Genomic DNA, 21,593 nt, shown 5'->3' with positions numbered 1-21,593 from the left:
CTTTCTGAAACTCAGGACCTCTCCCCTGAGCCCCAGCATTCAGTCAGGTGAAATGGCAGCACCTGGGGAATATACAGTAAAATCTTTTGGTGTCTTACTTGCACTACAAAAGAAATGTAGAATAGAGTTCAACCCACTTAACTTTAGATAAAGGTAAGATATTAGGTAAATACTGATGTCTAACTAGACTGTAACTAATTAGTCATCATTCAGATTCCCTTTCCAACCTGCTGAAGAATAGGTATTTGGAAACAGGTTGTCTGACTAAACCTATATGTCTACTTTGGGATGAGCCACATCCTGGGAATTCTCATTTCTCTCATTGACTACAAAAGGAATTTAGTGTGATGAACTTGTCAGGAGACATCTACACTGTAGATCTCTGCATTTGATCAGATAAATCCACCTACAGTGTACATAGTTGCATTGAAGGAAAGCTTGCTTCATTTCCATTTGTTCCCAAGAATATGCTGAGCAAGTTCTCATTCTACTTCAACATTTTCACCATACTGCTATTAATGGGGTGGGAAGAGCTGAGAACCTTTGGGCATTTTAATTTCCTTTTTTTTTTCCCCGCTGAGATACTAGGTGAAAGAACTGATTTCTCAACAAATTGGTTTGGGCTGACCATGCATGCTTTCTTAACCAGGCAGTCAAGAAGAATCTCTTCTACCATAATGCAAGCTTTTATATATGACTACAGACTCCTATGTGCACTACCTTTCTATTTTTATTGACATTTCTTCTTTCTTATAACTGGGTAGCCTAATGTTTCAGCCATTTCATTAAGTTTGAGGGAAGAATACTGACAATTATGTGGCAAAAGATAGCTGAGAAAACAAAAAGGTGCAGTACTTCCCTTGCCTGGAAAAGGAAGAGACTCTGAGGAATAGATATTTACAGGAGTGAGAGAGAATTTAAATTATAGGCAGGAGTCACCTGGCTGGCTTTGGAGAGCCTCAGAAGCTGCTTCAGAAGTTTCAGCATTCTGGCATTTTCTTGAAACAGGACAGTACATGCCTGTGATGGTTTTTGTGATGACCTGTGGGGTACCGTGGTGCAGGCTATTACTTACAATGATTGCTATATCTAAGCAGCTTTGCCACTCAAAGCCTTTAGTCAGGATGTAAAATTGATGGAGCATTCATTTGTGCTGTTTTCCATAGTAGTAGCCCTCATACACACTTTGACAAAGTTTCTTTATTTTCCATATTACAGACATGTTCATACTATCAAAACAAGTTTTTGACATTTCCATATTTTAAGCTTATCACTAACTGCTTTATTCTTTTTATTATTTAGCTTTTATTGTCCTGTCATTAATTGGTAACATATTCTTTCTTCTTTACAAACCAAAATAAAAAAACTAAACAGGCAAATGAACAAACTACTGCTATATTTCATTCAATATGTGCATGAAAATGAGACCATCAAAGTGCTGCTGCAATCAAAGGGAGTTGTCACAGACTTCAGTGTAGTCAAAATATCATCACTGGCAATATGTAGAGATAACTGACCACATTTTAAAATATAAATGTGTAAAGAAGAGAAACTGAATACTAGCTGGTCTATTTGCAGTGCTTTATCAATATTTTCAGTTCAAAGTAACATAACTTCTTTTTGTGTGCTTCTTCTAAAGCATTGTTATGGGTGTAACAAAAAAATTTTCTCCAGAACATATCTGCTTAAGTATGGCATCAAAGTCTAAACTCATGCACACTTGTAAAACTCAGGTTAGTTCACTGAAATATCTTTAATGTTATCATCCATCATTTATTTCCTTAAAATAACAGTGTACACTGCTACTGTTGAGAATATATATGCTGATATTAAAAAAACTAGAATATTGTTAATATTTCTGTTTGTGGATGAATTCAGTTCGTGTTTCAAGATATCTTGAGTCAAACTTCACCAAAAAAAATCCGTTTTACTCTACACTCAGGGTACTGTATCGAGAAATGGTATACATCTCTCTGAAGTTCTCACAATTGCTCATCCAGTAATAATGTCTGAGGACAAAGAATAACGTAAGAAAGTAAATTTTTTTTCCATTGGAAGCACACACACACACACACACACGTCACATGTTCAGCTCTTTTCTGTAGCAGGCATCATGTGAAACTATAAGGAAGAAGAGCCTCTTCTTTCAAGGAATCAGGAGAGCTCTCAGTTTAAGGCTGCACGAATATTATGGTAACACTGACATGCTAACTTCCACTGGTACTCTTTCATTTCAAGAGTTGTGCCCACCTTTAACTATATCAATTTGTCATGCTCACTATTCTTGTTTATTACCCGAAGACAATGAGGATTGAAAATCACCACTCAAGAATGTGTAACACCAATGAAAATATCTCTCTTCTCCACAAATTGTTTTCGTTTCCTGAGGGAAAAAGCAAAAACAGGAGTAAAATGCATACCTTCCATATACCTTCTAATTGTTCTACCTCCAATTTACAAAATATTTTACTGTGGTTGCAATTAATGAGCATTCTATAAGAAAAGTGGGAGGCAGCTTTTTGTCCTTAGGCAGCAAAAAGACATACAGTGTAAGTACAGACATGTGATCTGAAATCATCCTTCAGTTTGGGCAGAAGATAGTACTGAAACTTTTTTTCTCCTGAATCTACCTTGGTATTTGGACCAGCCAAAGGGAGGGGAGTTAAAGTAGGCTTTGCTTTCAAAAGTGCTGAAACTGAACTTTTTCTGATGCAACCCACCCTTTGATCTTACTATACATCTGCATAAAATGCTCCTGAATCTACCTTGGTCTTTGGACCAGCCAAAGGGAGGGGAATTAAAGTAGGCTTTGCTGAAAGTGCTGAAACTGAACTTTTTCTGATCCAACCCACCCTTTGATCTTACTATACATCTGCATAAAATTTCCTTAAGAAAGGGCTGTTCTGTGGATGCATGAAATAGTGCTGCTTATGAATTTTTATTTGGAAAAAAGGCATTAAGAGGACAAGTTCTAAAATTACAAAGATCCTGGTAACCACAACATCGCATGTAGGCAGGAGGTATTTGGTTTCTAACTGAGTTAATTTCCAACTCCTTTGGTATTTCCTAGCCCATTCCACTGAGCTAAATTTATATGGAAACTTGACTCTAGTCCCTTCTCTTCTCCCTTTACTTCTTTCTCCCTTGTTGAAATGATTAAAAGGACCAGAAAGGAAAAGGAGGAGTGACTCAAGATTGAAATGTCAGTGCTGATGGAGAGGAGAGCTGTGCAATGGAGAATTTAAACACGATACCCAGAGAGGATTTTCACCTGTTTTCATTTGCAAAGTCACAGAAACATTGCAGAGCACTGAAGCTGTGATTTCCAGAGTTGGATGGGTCCCATGACATGAGTGGTGTCTTGCTAATTTGGACTGGCCTGCAACGCTAAAAGGAGTAACAACAAGGAAGGTATGAATAAAGGTAAGAAAATTCAAGGTCTTTTTCTTATCTTGCAGCTTGTGAGACAGATGACTAAATCATTGGCACTTTCCTTCTTTTTACAGGAAAGTAACTGTTTTTTTAAGTAAGAACAGCTCACAATAGCTTTGCCTTGAATATATCCTACTCTTGAGGGTGCAAAGGTTTGACCCTGGCAAGTGTATTGAAGGATTCCTGCGTCATTAAAACCAGGTGAAAAAATAGGTGCAGACACTAAATAAAAAGCAGAAGACTAAACACTTAAGAAGGCAGTGACAGAAACATTGGCAATAAAAGGACAATAACAGACAAAACTATGAAAATACTGTGAAATGCATTAAACAGCGAGACAAAAATCAAGGTTTCATATCCACTTGATCTAGAAGACGTCAGTATCCAGTAATTACAAAAGCCTTAAGATTTTATTTAATGTGCAAACATATTTTACAGAAAAAACCTGTACACAGCATATACATCATGTATGCACACTGACATGCACACTCACACACCATGTACATTCACTGCTCTCTCTGCCAGTATGACCTGAGGTCTCACTCCAGTTGCTGCACTTCCATATGCACAATAAAATATCACCATTTTCAACAAGAAGAAATGGAGTTTTGTAAGGTGGTGGAGAGAGGCACAAGGGTAAAAGTGAGAAAACTTGTGGGTTGAGATAAGGACAGTTTGACAAGTAAAGTTAGATATGCAAGCAAAGCAAAACAAGGAATTTATTCACCACTCCCCACGGGCAGGCAGGGGTTCAGCCATCCCTAGGAAAGCAGGGCTCTGTCACGTGTAACAGTCACTTGGGAAGACAAACACCATCACTCTGAATGTAGCTTCTTGCTCCTTCTTCCCCCAGCTTTAGATGCTGAGCATGACTCTCCTTTGGACATCCCCTTTGGATATCCCCAGGATATGCCTGTGGTCAGCTGGGGTCAGCTCTCCTGATAGGGTCCCTCCCCAGCTCCTTGTGCACACCCAGCCCACTCACTGCTGAGGTGGTGTGAGAGGCAGAAACATCCTCAGCTCTGTGTAAGCTGTGCTCAGCAATAACCAAAACATCCCTGTGTTATCAGCACTGTTTCCAGCACGAATCCAAACCACAGCCCCGTACCAGCTACTGTGAAGAAAATCAACTCTATCCCAGTCAAAACCAGGTCTGGAAGAAAGCAAGCGTAGGGAACACGAAAGGAAACAATAGTTTTTATTAGACAAGTAAATGGAAAATTAGACACACAGCTTCCATTCTAAATGTATTTTATTAGGGTAGGAAAAACCATTTCAGTACCCAACTCTTTGTACATTCTCAGGCTGATGTTATATGGAGCCAGCAGCAAGTCATGGTCTCCATGAAGTGCAAGTACCTGCACAGCTTCCTTCCAGCATGCACACGCAGGCAAAGCTATTTCCTTCTCCACTCTGCATTTTTTCCCTCTGATATCTGATGTTTCTCAGCTCTCCTCTGATAAATATATTGCAATGACAGTGAAAAAGGAGTAGGATAGCAGTCATGGGGAGTGGTGTTACAGACAGTGGGCACAGTGTTGTTCACAGTGTCGCAGTGTTCACTTGTTTTCCAAAGTGAATGAGCTTGGTGACCTTTAAATCTGTTTCTGCTGCTTCTGCAGTTTGTTTTTTACCCGCTGTCACTCCACCCAAGCCACTGGACCCTGTTACATGTTCAACACATCACAATTCTGGAACAGGCCATTATATATGCAGTAAGTAGAAAAGTTTTTTTAAACTTTTGTGGTTTTCTTTAGGTTCCAGTCTTGCTTGGAGTTTTTGATTGCTTTGGTAGATCTTTTTTTTCTGTAGTTGTAAAGATCTGAAAGAACTGCTTATTGTTAATTGTGACTATCATCCTGATCAGTATTGCTATGAGTTCTCCTGGCAGTGTTTGGGACCCAAGGCTTGGTGCCATACAGCTCAGCATAGCAGGAGAAAGAGCCTTGGAGATAAAATGGAATAGAAAGATAAAAAAAAATCTTGATCAAATTTAGGGAGCAAGAGAGTGGCAAGGCTGAAAGCCTGGGTCACTTGCACCGTTTGCAGAGCTCTGTGCATCTTCCTTACATAGTACCTGTCACAGTGCCACAGCACCCACCTTTCCATCTCTGCTGGAAGCCTGCAGAGGAGCAGGGGGTCTGCTGTATTCTGCAGGTGCCCCTGGGTCTGACACCCCCAGTGTGGGATGGCACTCCCCGTCCTGCACGCTGAACCCCAGCACCAGATAACCCACTTTGCACGAAGCAGTGTCCATTGCACTCCCTGAGAGCAAAGCAAGGGATAAGAGCAACACCTGCTTATCTGCCTCCTTGATTTGTGATTAGTGAGGTTTTGCTTGTTCACAGCTTTAGAAATGAAAAGTATTGTCTGTCTGCTGAGAGTTCTGGTTACATGAGTTACTGGTGAGCCTCAAGGCATGCTCCTACTGAATATGTGGAGCAGCTGGTATTTTAAGAACCTAGCCTCTGTGATTGTGTCCAGATCACTGTAGAACTGAGTTCAACTTAAAAATAAAAGAACCTCTGTGTTTTCAGTAGAAAGTGAGTTCTCCTTTTCTGGTCATAAATCTTTATTTTGTACTTGTTCATGCTGTCCTGATCTGTGAAGCCCAAAGGTCTAGCATATTATTAGAGGTGCTTTAGGCTAGGCTGGCAGCTCTATCTTAGGGGAAGTAAAAAAATAATTTGCTTTCTCTCTTTTTTTTTTCTTTCCCTGGTGTTTGGGATGTGTATTTGTTATCCTATGGATGAGAACAAGCATTTAGACTGGTTTATTTGAAGATATCAATATCATTTGGATTTGAGAAAAATTGACTGAGGTGCCTACATATTATTACTGTACAATATTACAGCTACTTACATCAGGCTTATCTCAGTGTATCTCAGTAAAAACCTAAATAATTTCTGTATTTAGAGAGGATTTTGCTGGCAAATAAAACCAAGATGATGGTGCAGCTTTTCTTATATAGCCAATGTATTCAAATTCAAAATTTTCAGGGACATATGAAGGCAAACATAATAAACCCATTCTATATACCAAAAAATTATTAAAAATATTTTAAATTTTTAAATCAACTTTGATTAATTAGCAAAATTAGTAAAATATTCCTTTTCCAAGTACATGGAAAATTCAGATAATCTGGAATTTAAATTGCCAAACAGGATGGCTTAACCTTCACAATAAAAAAAAGCTTTGGTGTTTTAAGATACTATTGCCAGCATTGGACCATTTGCTTTCAGCTGTCTGCTCCGAGGGGTCACCCTCCTAAAAGAGCACATCATCTGAGCCCTGCGTGCCAGCCTCTGGGCAAAGTTGCTTGGCTGATTTGAAAGCCCTCGTGTGCTGGGCTCAGCCCAAGCTGCCTGCCCTGCACTCGGGGAAGGGAGTGACAAGTGACGCTTGGGTGGATTGGCAGCAGTCACCTGCAGCAGTCACTGCACTGCAAGGGACAGCCAGGAAATGGTCACTTCTCAAGCCATTACAGCTGTTTCCAAATAAAACCCCATTTAGATGGCAGCCAGATGAAATGTTTCAGCTGTCCCAGAGAGCAGATCACACCTCAGATTATTCACACAATTGACCCATCCCTCCATTCTGCCATTTTTTGGCTGGTTTGTTTTCTTGTTTGTGCAAAGTAATGGAACAGGAGAGCTGGGCAGGAAAAGTCCTGGGTGGAGAGGCAGCAGCAAACAGCCGGGATGATAATCCTTTCATCCAGCTCATCATAAGAGTTCACCTCGTTCTCCTTTATGGAGATCACTGAGGTGACTAAGGCGGCAGAGGACAGTGAGAGGTGGGACCTGCAGTGGTCGCTGACGTGGCTGTGGTACATCCATACTCAGTCCCTGGCTGTGTGACTGCCAGGCTGGTGGGGATGAGGCCAACCTCAGAGGGCCAGAGATGTGACTGCTTCCCACACGTCTGCTTGCATTCTCTCAGGCTGCTGTGAGCTCCCACACCTCTCTGTGCTTGTCAGCAGCGATCTCTGCCCACACAAAACCTGCAGGCTCAGACCACACAGACCGCTGAACCAGGCAGAGTCAGTGCCAGTGCTGCTCTGTGGCAGGCAGCAGGGTGGTGTGAGCTGAGGGCAAAGGAGGTGAAGCCTCCCTGTCCCCAAAGACAGCCCCACAGCTCCCATTAGTACCGAGGAATTCCCCACAGCAGCTGCTCCTCTCAGCTGGTCATCCATGATAACTCTGGTCAGAAGGGCAGATACTGTCAGAGACAAGCTCTGTCACCTCTGAGTCACCTCAGTGAGTCACCTCTGTCTGGCCTTGCCTCTGGCTGCGGAGCCCCCAGCTGCACCAGCGTGGGAAGGCACAGTCTCCTGTTGTGAATGGGCTTTTCTTCCAGAGTCCTACTGCTGCTGGGCCCTTGGCTCCTGCCCCAGTGTGGCTCACCCAGGCTTGTCTCTCTCTCTGGGGTGCCCCAGCTGGCTCCCTCTGCCCGTAAAAAGTCAGGCAGCAAGTCATTCCTTGGAGAGTGGTAAGCAACCATACAGCAAGCCTGGTTTTTACTTGTCTTGTGATAGTGTTGGAGGAAAATGACTTGGGCTCGCCACGTGATGCATTTAGATGGATGCAGAAAAAGGTGCAACTTCTCCTGGCTTGAGTGCAGAGCTGCAGCTCCTGGAGCCTGACAGGCTGCTCGGAGCAGGAGCTTTGGTGAACGAGCTGAGCCAATGAGCCCATCCATCCCTTTCACTGATGAGCAGGAAGGGGCCTTACACTCAGCCCCAGCTGCTGGAGCCAGTTCTGCCTCAGGCTGCTCCTCCGCCAGGGATAAGCAGGAAAGAAAAAAGGGACAGAGAACTGAGGGGGCCAACACAGACAGAAAAGCTAAAAAACTTACAAACAAGTTTGAAAACACTTCACAAATATCAAGAATGGCAGAGAAGGCTTCTACACTTTCAGCCAGTTTCTCTGGGTCATGTCTTAGTGCAGATGAAAAAATAAAAAGATGAGTCATACAATTTTGATGACAGCCTTCTCTGCCATTCTAATAGCTATTTAATTTTACATGGAGAAGAGTCTTTAGGACACAAGAAGGGCATTAAAAACAAATGAAATTATTTAACAGAAATAAAATTATCTTATGCACATGCTGAAACGGAGTAGGAAGTTCTGCCTCTATATACAATGCAAACTTCCTTTTGTTCTAATTGCCTGTCTATCCAGAAGTCCTTCTAGTTTTATGGCCTTTTAAATCCCCTCCTTTTCAAGGAACAAGCTGGCATTCAGTGTCGTAGGAAAGAATCCAAGTTCAGAAGCATCTTTGTAGAGAAAAAACCGTGAACGCAGTTTCTCTCAAAGGAGAAATTGAGTGTTCAGGGCTCTTGGCTAATTGTCATGCTTGTCCCTACAGATGCACAAATGTAACGCTAGCAAGGACCTTTTACATATTTTTTCCATGCTTCACTGTGTTCTTTTAACTGTGCTCACTGTGACTTTTTTTGTTGGGTACAAGGTTGGAAGATAGACTGACAAACAGACTGTGTGTTAGTACAATCATATTTTTTAGATCCTCTGGATGAACATGTGAGCTTTGCATTTCACTTTAAAGCATTTCATTAGGCAACTGAGTAGCATAATATCTGTTACTATTAATAAAATGATTTTTGTCTTTGTTTAATGTGACAGAACTACTGAATGTGCAAATATCAAAACAAAGTACAAGTGTTTTGCAATTTTTTATATCTAGTTTGCAGTTTCTACATAGCTAAAAACATATATATGTGTGTATGTAATTATATCTATATCTATATATCTATATATATATATCAGCATCGCGTTGAAGGAACTTAACTGAAAAAAAAATCTTACTTATGGTTTTTATATTGTCTTGAAAGGGTGGCACATCACATGTAGTTACCCAGGCAGCTGGTGTGAATGTTGACTGAAGGGCAGGATTTCAATTCTACAGAGACAGAACACAGAGAAGGACAGAAATCCCCTTTTATTTCTTGCGGGTCTTTTTGCTTTTCAGTGTCTTGTTGATGGCACAGCTTGCTGACTCTGAGAGAAGAGAGAAAGTGGGAAGGAAGTACAGCTTCTCAGGTCACAGGAGATCTTTGGAGGAACTGATGCAGAAGGACTGCTCTGGCAGGTCACATTGTGTAGTCATTGCATAGTTTGCTGTGCATAATTTTTCATTTTACACATAACTGTAGTCTCTAACATTAACAGGATAAATCAATGTGTCTTAACCTCTCACTGATACATTAATGGTGTATTATGAAGTGATTCTAAGATAATTTCTCCCACATAAACCTCTAGCTGATTGCTAGAGGACACTAGAGAGATAAAAATCAGGGATGTTTCCATGTTCTTCCTGTGTATACCTAATGAAAAGTTAAGGAGTATTGAATAATGTGCAAGAATCTGCCATGCAGGAGCTATTAAAACATCACAACAGAGCCAGCTACTTTTGGCAAATACAGTAATCCAAACCGCCTTGGTCATAGTTTTAAATCTGTTCATCTTTAGATTCATTACCAGAGTTGCACATGCCAGTGCATTTTACAAACATATCCTATTAAAGTCTAGGTAACATATTCATATGGGTATGTACAGATAAGAAATGTACAGATAGCAATAAATAGCAAATAATGCAACATATGAGTTTTGTATCACAGAAATAGGATTATACAAGTTTTAGAAAGGAAGCACACACAGGGATTCTAGGCACAATAAGTTACTTAAAATGAAAATGAGACACGGAGAAATTTCCATCATAGTATCTCTGAGGCAACAGCATGGGCACAGGCTAGTTTTTGGGCCAGAGTATTGCGATATTGCTCAGTTTTATCTCAGAGAGTTTCCCAAAAGGACTCCCTGTTATGACTAAAGCACTGTAAATCCTTTTTTTCTAGAATTTTTTTGTTTGTGGGTTAGAGGGGGGTTTTTGCACTGATCAGTACAGTGAGAGACCTACCTGTGGTCTGTCTGCTCTCCTGGGCCAGCGCTCAGGGAAGAGCTGGTGCCCTGTGGGGGTGCAGCTGGGAGTGGCTGGCACTTGCACAAGCCATACTCAGGTGAGAGAGGCTGGCTGCTACTCTGAGGAAGTGTTGGACAGGTTCTGATCCTGGACATTAAAGAACACGTATTTGGGATTTGTACTGGAGGAGTTGTAAGGAGTTTCTGTTGGGTAGAGGCTGACAAAATAGAAAAGGAAGGGCACATTTTTAACATAATATTCTTAATTTACATCTAAAGTACATAAATGTGTCAGGAGGAACATATGGACAATAAGAAAACTTACCTGTATCACTCCAGATGTCAGCTTTAAAACTCTGTATTCTGGAATGAGGATTTCTTCCAGATAAAAGCCTGACCAAATTGCTTTATTTGCTTATTATAGCTTTGGGCTACAATAGCCCAAAAGGAGCTAGCTGAGACTAGAAATTGGCCAAAATTGTTATTCATTTAGCAGTTACAGTATAGCAAGTGAAAAACTTCAGTCAGATTATCCAGCATTGCTATATATAAAAAAAGGAAATGGTGGTTTCTGTCCCAAAGGATGAACTGTCTAAAAGATAAGACATATGTGACTGGATAAAATCAACAAATAAATCAGAAAAGAGCAGAAAAGGCAGGTAACTGGTTAAGGCTTGTCTGATCTGTTCTCAATCAGGAGCACCTTCTACAGTTTCCCAAATACGTGGCTTCTGAGATCACAGGTTTTTTCCACTTCAAAAAGAAATAGTTTTTGCCTGGTGATCCTGCCCTTTTGGAAGCACAATCAGTTTGAACACTGTTGCTTTATGCATCACACTTAAATGATAAGTGCTAGAAGATGAGGAGGAGTGTCTCAGAGTAGCTCCTGTCAGTCTCTGCTGCTGCTGAGAGGCAACAGAAGAGAACTTCAGATGCAAGTGGCAATGTTGCATATTGGTTTTTGTGGACATGCCCTGCTAACTGCCAAGGTCTGTGTTTCTTTTTTTAGCAGCTTAGATGGCTTTTACCAAGCATAAATATAGACTGCACAAATAGTGAGAAGCTATTTTTGAATATTTTGGTCACTGCTAAATAGAGAATTGCTAATCCAGGCATTCAGAAGTCATGATTCAGGTCCCCAGAATGAAAAGACTGGCCTAAGTATATGCAAATCCTTTTTTATTTTCACTTTGGTTTGCTTACTGAAACTTCAGAATATTTCTGGATCATGTCTTCAAGAACAATTCTACAAAACTGAAGACCAGTAATTTAATGTGAGTTTGTATTTGCCTCTAATTCACATGGTTCCTGGAGCTGTGACTTAAAAAAAAAAATTATTCCCAATGCTCTGAGGCAAGAGAATTTCTTTGCTTATCTGCCTAAGTGTCTGTTATAAAAGTAAATAAATAAAATAAATAAAAAATGGAGATGTCAAAAGTGAGCAGAGAGAGCAGCAGAGGACCGAGGCACCACTCATCTCCCACCTTCCTTTGTGTTCACAAGTCAGACTGAGGGGAGCACAGTGCCTGCCCTGTGCAGGGCTGGCAGCCAGCCCAGGCAGAGCAGCACCAGCGCTCTGAGCCAGGCGCTTGCTCACGGAGCAGAAACACATCGCGAGTGTCACACGGCACAAATGTCAACTACTCTGAGCAATGCTTACAACAGGAATTAGCATGGACTCGTTTGATGAATGTTTTGTACAAGTAATTTGAATTTGTGACGCATTTGGGAGGGTTTTTTGTTTTGTTTTGCAATTTTAAAAGCAGTTCATAAGCAGAACATGGGTCTTTGTCCAGTGAAAGGAAAATAATATATTGCTTGTTCAGTTGTAACCTTAAGCCCAATATGTTTTAATACATCCTCAGCTTCTACCCCCAGCAAATTTTAAACTTGGCCAGTGTTGCTACTGCCTGAGACTTCCTGCAAGAATGGTTTATTGTCTCATCATTTCTTGTCATTCCCTTGAAATAACCCATTTTAAAGCAATCAGTGTCACAAGAGCTGGTGACTCTCTCATGTCTAAGAGCCCTTGCAAATATAGTTTTGTGGACAAAGTACCCTTCATTCACTATTGTATTTTTCCTGGAAACACCTCGAAATCAAATTCATACATGGGGAATATACTGGCATTTTCAACAGGGCAGATGAGCAAATTTCTCTTTTATAAAATACTTCCAGCATCCCTTTTTACTGCAAACTGACCTTTGCTGAAAATTAATTAATTTGTCCTAGCACCTAATATCTATTATTGGTTCAGTAGTCTTTCATTGAATACCTGCTTTAATTTCTGCTTGCTCTTGTGAGCTACATGTTTTGCTTTACAGGGGCATCCTTTTGCCTTAATAAATGGACTAAATACGTTTCCATAAAAATAATGCCAGGCTATTTTTGCCTGCAGCTCTCAGTGATGGTTGCGTGCTTCTTTAACCCTCCCTCCTGCTTAAAAGCTTCAGAGTTTGCTTGATACCTTTGAGGAAACAAATAGTCTGACGGGGAAGGGCAAGGGCAGGGCTTGCATCACCCTGACCCGTTCCTGCTTGTTGAGCCAGCTCGACAGCCCAAGTCAGAGGTTACACCTTCCCTAAACAGGTGGAACTTGAATGCTCCTCCTGCTGTACTAGACAGCCAGGACGTAAGAACCAGAGTGCCTGAACATTTTCTTCTGGCCTTTCTTCTTGTGGCTGAGTGCTGATGTCCAACCAGAGGCAGAGCCCTTCCCTGTCACACTGTAGCTGCCCTACCCTGGCAGATGCCACCCAGCTTGTGGCGTGGGTGTGACTCAGCCCAGAGCACCCTGAAAGTCGGGTTGGGATGGGCCAGGTGCCCTGCCACGACCCACAGAGGTAGGGTTGGAGCACTTGTGCAAAGGAGAAACTCTGCAGCACGATTCCCCTCGGGCTCCTGGCAGGTCAGCTCTCCACAGACCAGGAGCAAGGCAGCCTGCAGCAAACATGAGCTGGCCCAGGACAAGCCTGGCCTCCTGCTGCAACTTCACCTTCCTGCTGCAACTTCACCCTCCTGCAAAACCACGGGCATTTCTTGCCCAGTCACTGCTGAATTTGTAGTTCTTTGATTTTGCCCATGTTCTGTTTAAGCTTTAGCCCTACCAAAAGCAGACTAAATGCATACCTACCTACCCTTGCAAAGGTGTTCACAGATACTAAACATTGCAGTTACCTCTGTGCCTTTCCATTTTACACAGAAAATGAAAACCAGACCAGCTTGGTTTAAAGACCTTGAATTAGGATGAAATTGTTAGTATTAATTATCCTATATGGATGGAGGCTGGGGGGGTTGGAAAAATTTCTAATCTAGCACTTTAAGGAAATAGGAACCTTGAACATCAAGAGTCACTAGTGGCACAAAAAAGTACACGCATGCTTTTGTTTATAGCCAAAGAATCTGGGTACTGCTCTGATAATATATTTGGCTGATGGGACGCGTGCAGCTGGGGAAGCATTCAACAACTCAACCATGCAGCCTGTTCCTCAGAGAGTGCCTTGCCCTTGGCAAAGAAAAAAAAGATGCATATTTCTGGCTCAGAAGCTGGGACTTTGTTTATTGGCCAGAATAAACTTTTTTCCTTCTTGTAAGCACAATAAATGACACTTTCACAGTAAGCTTATGATGGATGTCTATAACATATGGCAGCAGCAGCCCTATTATTGGTGCAATTATACTAGTAAAAAATGTACATATTATTATAGTTTTATGTTGCAATGGGAAGAGATTCAGTTATGCTCATAAGTTGTATTCATAGTTCTGCCAGTTTGCCCCACTATAAATGCAAAAGAAAATGTTTTTCAGCTTGTCAGATTGCACAGAAATTAAGATCATTCTCAAGGAGAATGGTTTGGAACAAAGTGCCATGTAATCCAAGCATGTGGAAGATGAAAAAATCCAGCAACATGCAGAGGTGGGAAGCATAGTTCATAAAGGCATCATAATAAATTACATAATCTAAATGTCAATCAGTTATTTTTAAGACAAACTTTTTACTTTGAAAAAAAAATCAGTTTAATTCAGCGCAAGCAACCATTGTTAAATGAATACTTAACCCAGCTTAAGATAAGGCTCAAGCTACACCAGAATGGCAATACCTAAAACATCCTCTTGTTTCTGCTGTTCTATCCTTTTTATATCTGCTGCTTATAACTATGATTACTAACAGAACCTACCACTAAATACCACACTTAGATGTGCCCTGTTGTGGCTGTAATTGTATTTATTACATATTTCTTAAACATGCCCCCATATTCTACAACAGAAGTATTACATTTCAAAATTAAAATGAAATGAAATGAAATAAAATAAAAAGAAAATAAAATTTTAAGAAGAATGAAATATATTACAAAGATGCTGTTAGAAAACCTAGCAGCCTTGCTTTGTAAACATCTTGTAGGTGAGATGGCCGATTCCTTATAGCTCTGAGTACACAATGTATATTTAAATAATAACTTTCAGATTATTTTTATATGCCCACAGCCACATTTTCAAAATCAGCTTCTAGGACTCTGATGGCCAATATGAGCACAAACCTTTTATGCTGAGCTTTCATATTTATGCACAAATACAAGGCTCCATGAATGTCAAGCTGACAATCAGATTCACTTCTGGTTTGTGCTAAAAATTGCAAATTGTATAATGTGAAGAAAACTTGTCCGTTCACTTTAAGTTACCAAAATGCTGATGATCAAGTAGGAAAGACATTCAATGGTATATTTAATAGGCTGCTTGTTACTGCTTTCTCAGGCAAAAATATTTTAAATTAAAATAAAGATCATTTGGCAGCTCACAGGAAACAAGACTCTGTGATGATGTGACATCTACAGCTCGCAACTTTCTAGGACACTCATGCTCGCTGCATTACATCAGAGTAATTCTGATAGCTCTGCCCTTGTCCTTTTTAGACAAGTGATGAGGCAGGCAAAACATCACTTTCTGAAGTCTATCTGAGCTCGTTACTTCAGGGAGAGAGATCCATTCACAGTTAAAATCCCCTTACTCAACACCACAGTTGGCACACTGTTGTGGATACAACAAGGAGATCTGGAAGAGCTGCAATAAACACAGCACGAAATGTAACTCTGAAAAGTAATGGTGATATAAATAGATGTTTTGTAAGCACACTAAGTGTGCTTACAGGTTATTTTCAAATACAGGTAGTGTGATAACTAAAATACATCAGAAATCTCAGCTGAGGTACAGTGCCATGAACAGGGAATAGCACAGAGTCATTCATTTTTGGCTGGGCAAACCTCACTGAGTAAAAACAACTGCTGAAATCAGAGGAGTCTAAGATTTTCAGAATCTGGCTTTGTACAAATGATTATGGGTGTAACATTCACTCTTTGCTGAGCAGTAAAGGTGACCACATCCAAATAATGACAGCCTTGGTTTATTTGACCTGTAAAATGCAATTGTATATCATTTATACAATTTGAATATCAGGATTCTGTATCACTTAAAATACAAAAGCATGGTTAATGTTACTTGTTTTTCAGAAGTTTCTTAAAACAATCCATGTCATTCAAGTATAAAATAAATTTTTTTAAAAGGCAGTATCATTGGTCTTGCTGTAAAACCTCATTAGTAGGAAATGGCACAACTTTGGAAAGGAAGGTACTCACAAAGCTGTGATTTTGTCCACATATTTGGTATTGCACACCTTCTTCTGGCAGAAAGTTACAATTTAGCTGGCAGAAATGGCTACTTAACAGCATTATGAATTATATATTTTAGAATAACTTAATTATTACCAGCAATAGTTCTTTATTAAAAATGCATTAATTTAAAATCACCACAATTCGCAACAAAATTATAAATAGTACTAAAAGTTTTTGGTGCTGTGTGCTTTTAAATAGTTGTGTTTCCTAGGGAACTTTATGTTTAAGACATTGCTTATAATTCAAAAGTATTTATGAGATCAGCCACAGAATGGCTGAGGCGGACAGGTTCCCCTGGAGATCACCTCATCCCAACACTCTGCTTAAAGCAGGGTGAGCAGGAGCAGGTATCTCAGGGCCACAACCACTTGGGTTTGGAATATCTCTAAGGATGGTGATTCCACAACCTCTCTGAGCAACCTGTGCCATTGTTTGACCACTCTCACAATAAGGAAAGTTTTTCTCAAGTTTGAAAGAATTTTTCATGGTTTATCCATTGCTTCTAGCTCTTTCACAGGACACCACTGGGAAGAGCCTGGCTCCATCTTTTTTACTCTGCCCCATCAAGTATTTATACACATTGGTAAGATCCTTCCTGAGCCTTCTCTGCCGCAGGCTGAACATTTCCACCTTCACTCCTCAGATCTCAGATGCTCTATACCCCTCACTACCTTTATGGTAGTCTTTTGCTGGACTCATTCCTACATGTCCCTGTCTCTTTTGTGATGGGGAGCTCAGAAATAAGCTGTCATTTGGGGGTGGTTTAGAAAAGTACAATTACAAATTTTAATGCAAAAGTTTGAACTGAAATGTTATCGTTGACATTTGAAATCCAGGTAAGAATAGCAATGCAATTCTTCTATTAACCGTAACTGTACATTTAGAAATATAGCATATATATGAATCTTCCACAGTTTATAGAATACCTAACTCCTCATTCTGTGGGTAGGCATCCATGCCTAATGAAGACCATGACTGCCTCAGACAGATGGGCTATAGCCCAAATGTCCATCTAAAGAGTTAGCTGGAAGATTAATACTTCTGTGATCTCATCTCAGGCAGGTTACAGATATCCAACACGTGATAAAGTTTTGCAACTGACCCATACTGAATGCCTCTGAGAGGTGAACAAGCACGCTGCAGTCAGGAGCCCTTCTCCAATACTACTGAATGAATAATGTGTGTTTGCCCTGCTGAAAACTGGGTGCTGAGTCTCCAGATCAGCATTTTCCCCCCAGCTCTGCGTGCCACAACATCCATGCATCGTTGGAAAGCTGGAGTCTTTTAAGCAAGTTTAGTCTGTTTTATGCTAGTGCCTCAGTGTGTATGCCAAGCAGTAGAGCTAATTGACTGGTATCTCTGCTGAGATTAGGGGTGGAAGAAATTTCCCTCCTGGACTTCACACTATCCCACAGATAAAGAGCAGGAGCAGGGCTCAAACATGCCACAGCATTGAGCCTGCAAGAGAGGAGGAACCAAGCAATTACAGACCCTCAGCTTCAACAAGGTCATCCTGTTCCCAAACAATTTCATTCTATTTTCTTTGGACAGGAAGAAAAACTAACAAAATTTTGACCCCTTTGTATTTCTGATTATCACTATGGCTGAAGAGCAACTGCAGTGGATTTGAGAGGATTTGGACTGAAATATAGAATTAAAATAACTACTCCTAAAATTTATCAATGCCCATTGTATCCCGACAGTCATGGAGAAATCCACCCAAAGGTGTTGACAGAAGCCATCTTTTAAACAAACAGCTCAGCAGAAAATATCACACGGATCTCAGCTCCCTAACACAAAGGTCATGATCTGGATTCCTCAGCTGGCTGTAGCTGGAAAGACTGCTGTGCCAGGACATCATATTAGCTCACATCATTCCACAGTTATTTCAAGAGCTGTGTGCTATGTCTCCTAGCATGGATGTGCCTTAAAATAAGCATCAATTCCTGTGAGGAAGAGGAAATGCAAATCAATTATAGAAATAATGATAGAGGCTAATAAGATTCAAATGAGAATAAAACACTCTTACTGCATTGAAATAATGTCAAATTGCAGGTGATCACCTCTTTATAGTGTTTTATACCATAGGAACTGTATAAGTATCCAGAAGGATGAAAACAGTTATGTTAACAATGAGGGAACAGCTTTTTTTAAGCAATGAAATGGAGAGAAATGAAAAAATAAAACCTGAGGCACTGCAGAATGGGACACAATTGGGAGCTGTAGAATAAGATAATATTTTACTATGCTTTAGTTTGGAGGGCTTTGCAAGAAATGGGGAATATCTTAATTCCTATTGATGTTCACCAGAACTGAGCCATCAACAGGATTACACCACAAAACTCACCTTGTGAAGTTGTGAGGAAACATTATTCCAGATGATTCAGAGCAAAAGGAGGAAATGAATCCTGTAAACATTTATATGTATGAGTAACTGTTCTCCCAGGGCTGTCCCACTGATTTCAGTATGTCTATTATATAAGTGAACTGATGTGTATGTAAGTGTTTGCAGGGATTAACATTTAATGAAGATTAACATTTTCTCATGGCTGCATATAACTCCGTCCAGCTGATAGAACTGCCAGGACCTGCTGGGGTGAAGGAAAATGCTAGCCATGCTGCTTTTCTGTGATTACTCTCACTTATAAAAAGATCTGTGGTAAGAAGGAGACATGGGCAGCTCCTGTCTTCCTAGACAGGGAAGTTTGATACAAATCTCACAGCTGTTTTCTGCTGGGACAACGCAGCTGCTGTAAGGCAGACAGAGACAGAATCTCAGCTGCACAACCAGATATTTTAAAAAGACATAGTCTGGAACTTTTTTTTGGTGCTTCCTGGGATGATGGAAATAAGAAGCATCACTTTATAAATTTTGGTATAAGCAACTAGTCAAACTTGCAAGATGCCTGAAAACATGTTGAAAAACATTGTTGTGTGCACCAATGCATTGAATTGCCCTGTCAGGCACACACAGAAGACAGATGGATATGCTCTGCGCCTACAAATATGGTTTTAAAGAATTGGCCCCAGTTGTCACTGGAGCTTCTTTGGACATGAAATTAATGCAGTGAACACAAATGCAGACAAGCATTCTGTCTTGTTTAAAAATGCCCCATGGCTGCTCACTGAGTATGCCTATTATACAGCTGGGGAAAGAATTAAAATATGATTTAGCAGGAGCCAGGCGAGCTTTAAGCAAGCTTACTCTGTTGTTGATAGGCAAGTTCAAGTAGCACTGAATTCAGTGCAGCTGATTTTCACAGGTCCAAAATCAATTATTGGGAAGATATAAACTGCTGTAGCCAGACTGTTATACACGTATCAACATTTTCAGTTTCAGATAATTTCTAATTCCAGTGCCTTGGTATCTTTGAAGAGCAGCCAGTGGGTTTAGCTATGCCCAGCTTTGCAGACACTGAGCCCAGAGACCAGCTTTGCACAATAAAAGCATACAGCTTTAAGCACAACAGGATTTTGTACTTCTCTCATATGGGTAATGCCATTTTAATAATGCAGAGGCAGTGCTACACAGAGCTGCTTTTTAGGACAGGACGTACCTAAAGAAATAATGCCCAGTTGAATTGATAAAACAATAATCACAGGAATGTCTCTGACCTCATGCTACTGTTACTAACAAATACTCCTTTAATAGTGGTGAATTAATGGTATTGAGCCCTATGCAATCTGACATGCAGCCTGTGAGATGACAGAGCTCAGACAGAAATATTCCACCTCCGTCAAGTCAGCTGGCTCCTGTTACAGCACGGGTGTTAAACCATGCTGCTGAACAAGCTTTGGCAGCCACCATGCCAGCTTCCTGAGAGAATGAATCACAGCAGTAGCGGGTGATTGAACGGGGGTATATACAGTGGGACTCCTTAATTTCCTTCAGCTTCACACTTCAAATCAATTGCAGCAACGCTCAGATCAGATAACAGTGAAAAGTGAGTTCTGTTTCTTTCAATGCCACCCCCAGCCTGATCTTCTGTGAGAACAACGAAACTGTAGGTGGAGGAACCTGCATATGCCCAGGTAGAAACACATCTTGGTACTTTATTTGGACTCTGGAGATGCTAGTTGCAATGTCTACATAAGAAATGGTGTCAGGTTGTGTTCCAGACATTAAACGCAGGTATTGTTCAGGTTTTATTCTTCATTGCATTGCAGAAGAGCATTTCTAACCTGTAACAAAGAAAAAAAGAATATTCTGTCTCCAGCTCATTTTACTAATACTGGACTAACGATACCTAGCAGGCTGTTTGCTAATGTCTGATTAACTTTGCTTTTGCTTTTAAATAGCTTTTATTAGAACTAAAATAAATGACTTATTTGAAGGAAAAACTAATTGCACAAATCAAGAATTTGATTTTTTTTTGCATGTAGTTCACACAGTGAAGAAAAATCTGATTACTAGATTTCATTTACTGACTTAAGAAAACCCAAAACCAAGTTGTGCCTTATTCTGCACAACATTTGTAACTTTAAAAAAATGTTTGGAAGTTTGGCCTTGTGACAGGTACCAGGAGAAAAATTTTCAAATATATTCCTACAACTTATTTATTTACCTACATGGACCAAATATTTCTTTGTCTTCATTAGGATTTTTTGTATATAGAAAATACTTGGAGAAATGGCAGATGGCAGAAGCACAGCTGCATCTACAATTGTGTCTGATACCTGTGATGACCTGAGGAGGAAGGAACAACACAATATATGTCCCAGGAATCGATAGAAATTTCAAGGGGTAGTTGGAGTAGAAATTTGAAAATTCTATTTCAAAGACTATTTTTGTTATTAGGATGCTATTGCCATGTCAAATTTCTATTGAAAATTTTAGGACTGATTCTGTAATAAAAGGCATGTTGCTAGAATGAAAAGCAATTCCTAAGCAATTGCAGCATCTGCTAAATTATAAAGCCAAATGTTTTCTGGGAAAAAAAAATAAATTCTAAAACTTCTGAAAACAGAATTTAAACTGAAATAAGTTTGTCTATTTTGACAGTTACTTGTTTCCTGGTTTGTTTTTTTAACCTGGAATTTTGAAGTCATGATTTTGCCACATCAGACAATAAAATCCATTCCTAATATTTTAACTCTATTTTCTTACAGACAGATGCTACTGATTGTGATGTGTATTTTAACCTTGTGCTGCCTTCTGTTCCAATAGTAGAACCAGAGTGAATGATTTCCTTTATCAATTACCATGTACCTATGAAATACTGGTATGTTTACACAGTCAGGGAGTCTTTGAAATACAAAGATATTCCTTGAAAGAAGCAAAAAATAAATTTTTTTTTGTGTATCAATTTTTAAGGCCTCTGTATTGCCTTGAATTTTTTCTTTCTATTATTTTTCTATTATCCCTATATAGGCTCTGAGACTCTTATGTCATCTGATGTTTCCTGTACTATCACCTCCAAATATTCCTGCATCTCTTAATTTCTTCCTAAATTCTCCATAAGGCCATTCATAAACTTCTCCTCTTACAAGCTTCTCCTTGATGCCAGGAGCTATGTTGCTCACTGTGGTCAACTGCAGATAAAGAAACATCTCT

At 40.1% G+C, this 21,593-nt stretch overlaps 1 protein-coding gene across 2 annotated transcripts in view; it reads left to right on the top strand.

Annotated features, from left to right (window-relative positions):
- The first annotated feature begins 19,848 nt into the window (after positions 1-19,848).
- MAP3K4 (mitogen-activated protein kinase kinase kinase 4) overlaps positions 19,849-21,593 on the top strand; it is a 68,362-nt gene continuing 66,617 nt past the window's right edge. Inside the window, exon 1 of one of the 2 annotated variants that reach the window (XM_039718882.1) lies at positions 19,849-20,071. In XM_039718882.1, coding sequence (XP_039574816.1) covers positions 20,064-20,071 — 8 coding nt within the window. In that variant the 5' untranslated portion in view covers positions 19,849-20,063. Of the gene's footprint in view, positions 20,172-21,593 lie in introns of both variants that reach the window. The other variant, XM_039718881.1, reaches the window with a different exon arrangement.

Source organism: Passer montanus, unplaced genomic scaffold (assembly GCF_014805655.1).
Source record: "Passer montanus isolate IOZ18808 unplaced genomic scaffold, ASM1480565v1 scaffold40, whole genome shotgun sequence".
Lineage (NCBI taxonomy): Eukaryota > Metazoa > Chordata > Aves > Passeriformes > Passeridae > Passer > Passer montanus.
The sequence above is the reverse complement of the archived record's forward strand: the minus strand, read 5'-3'. Positions and strand labels throughout refer to the sequence as shown.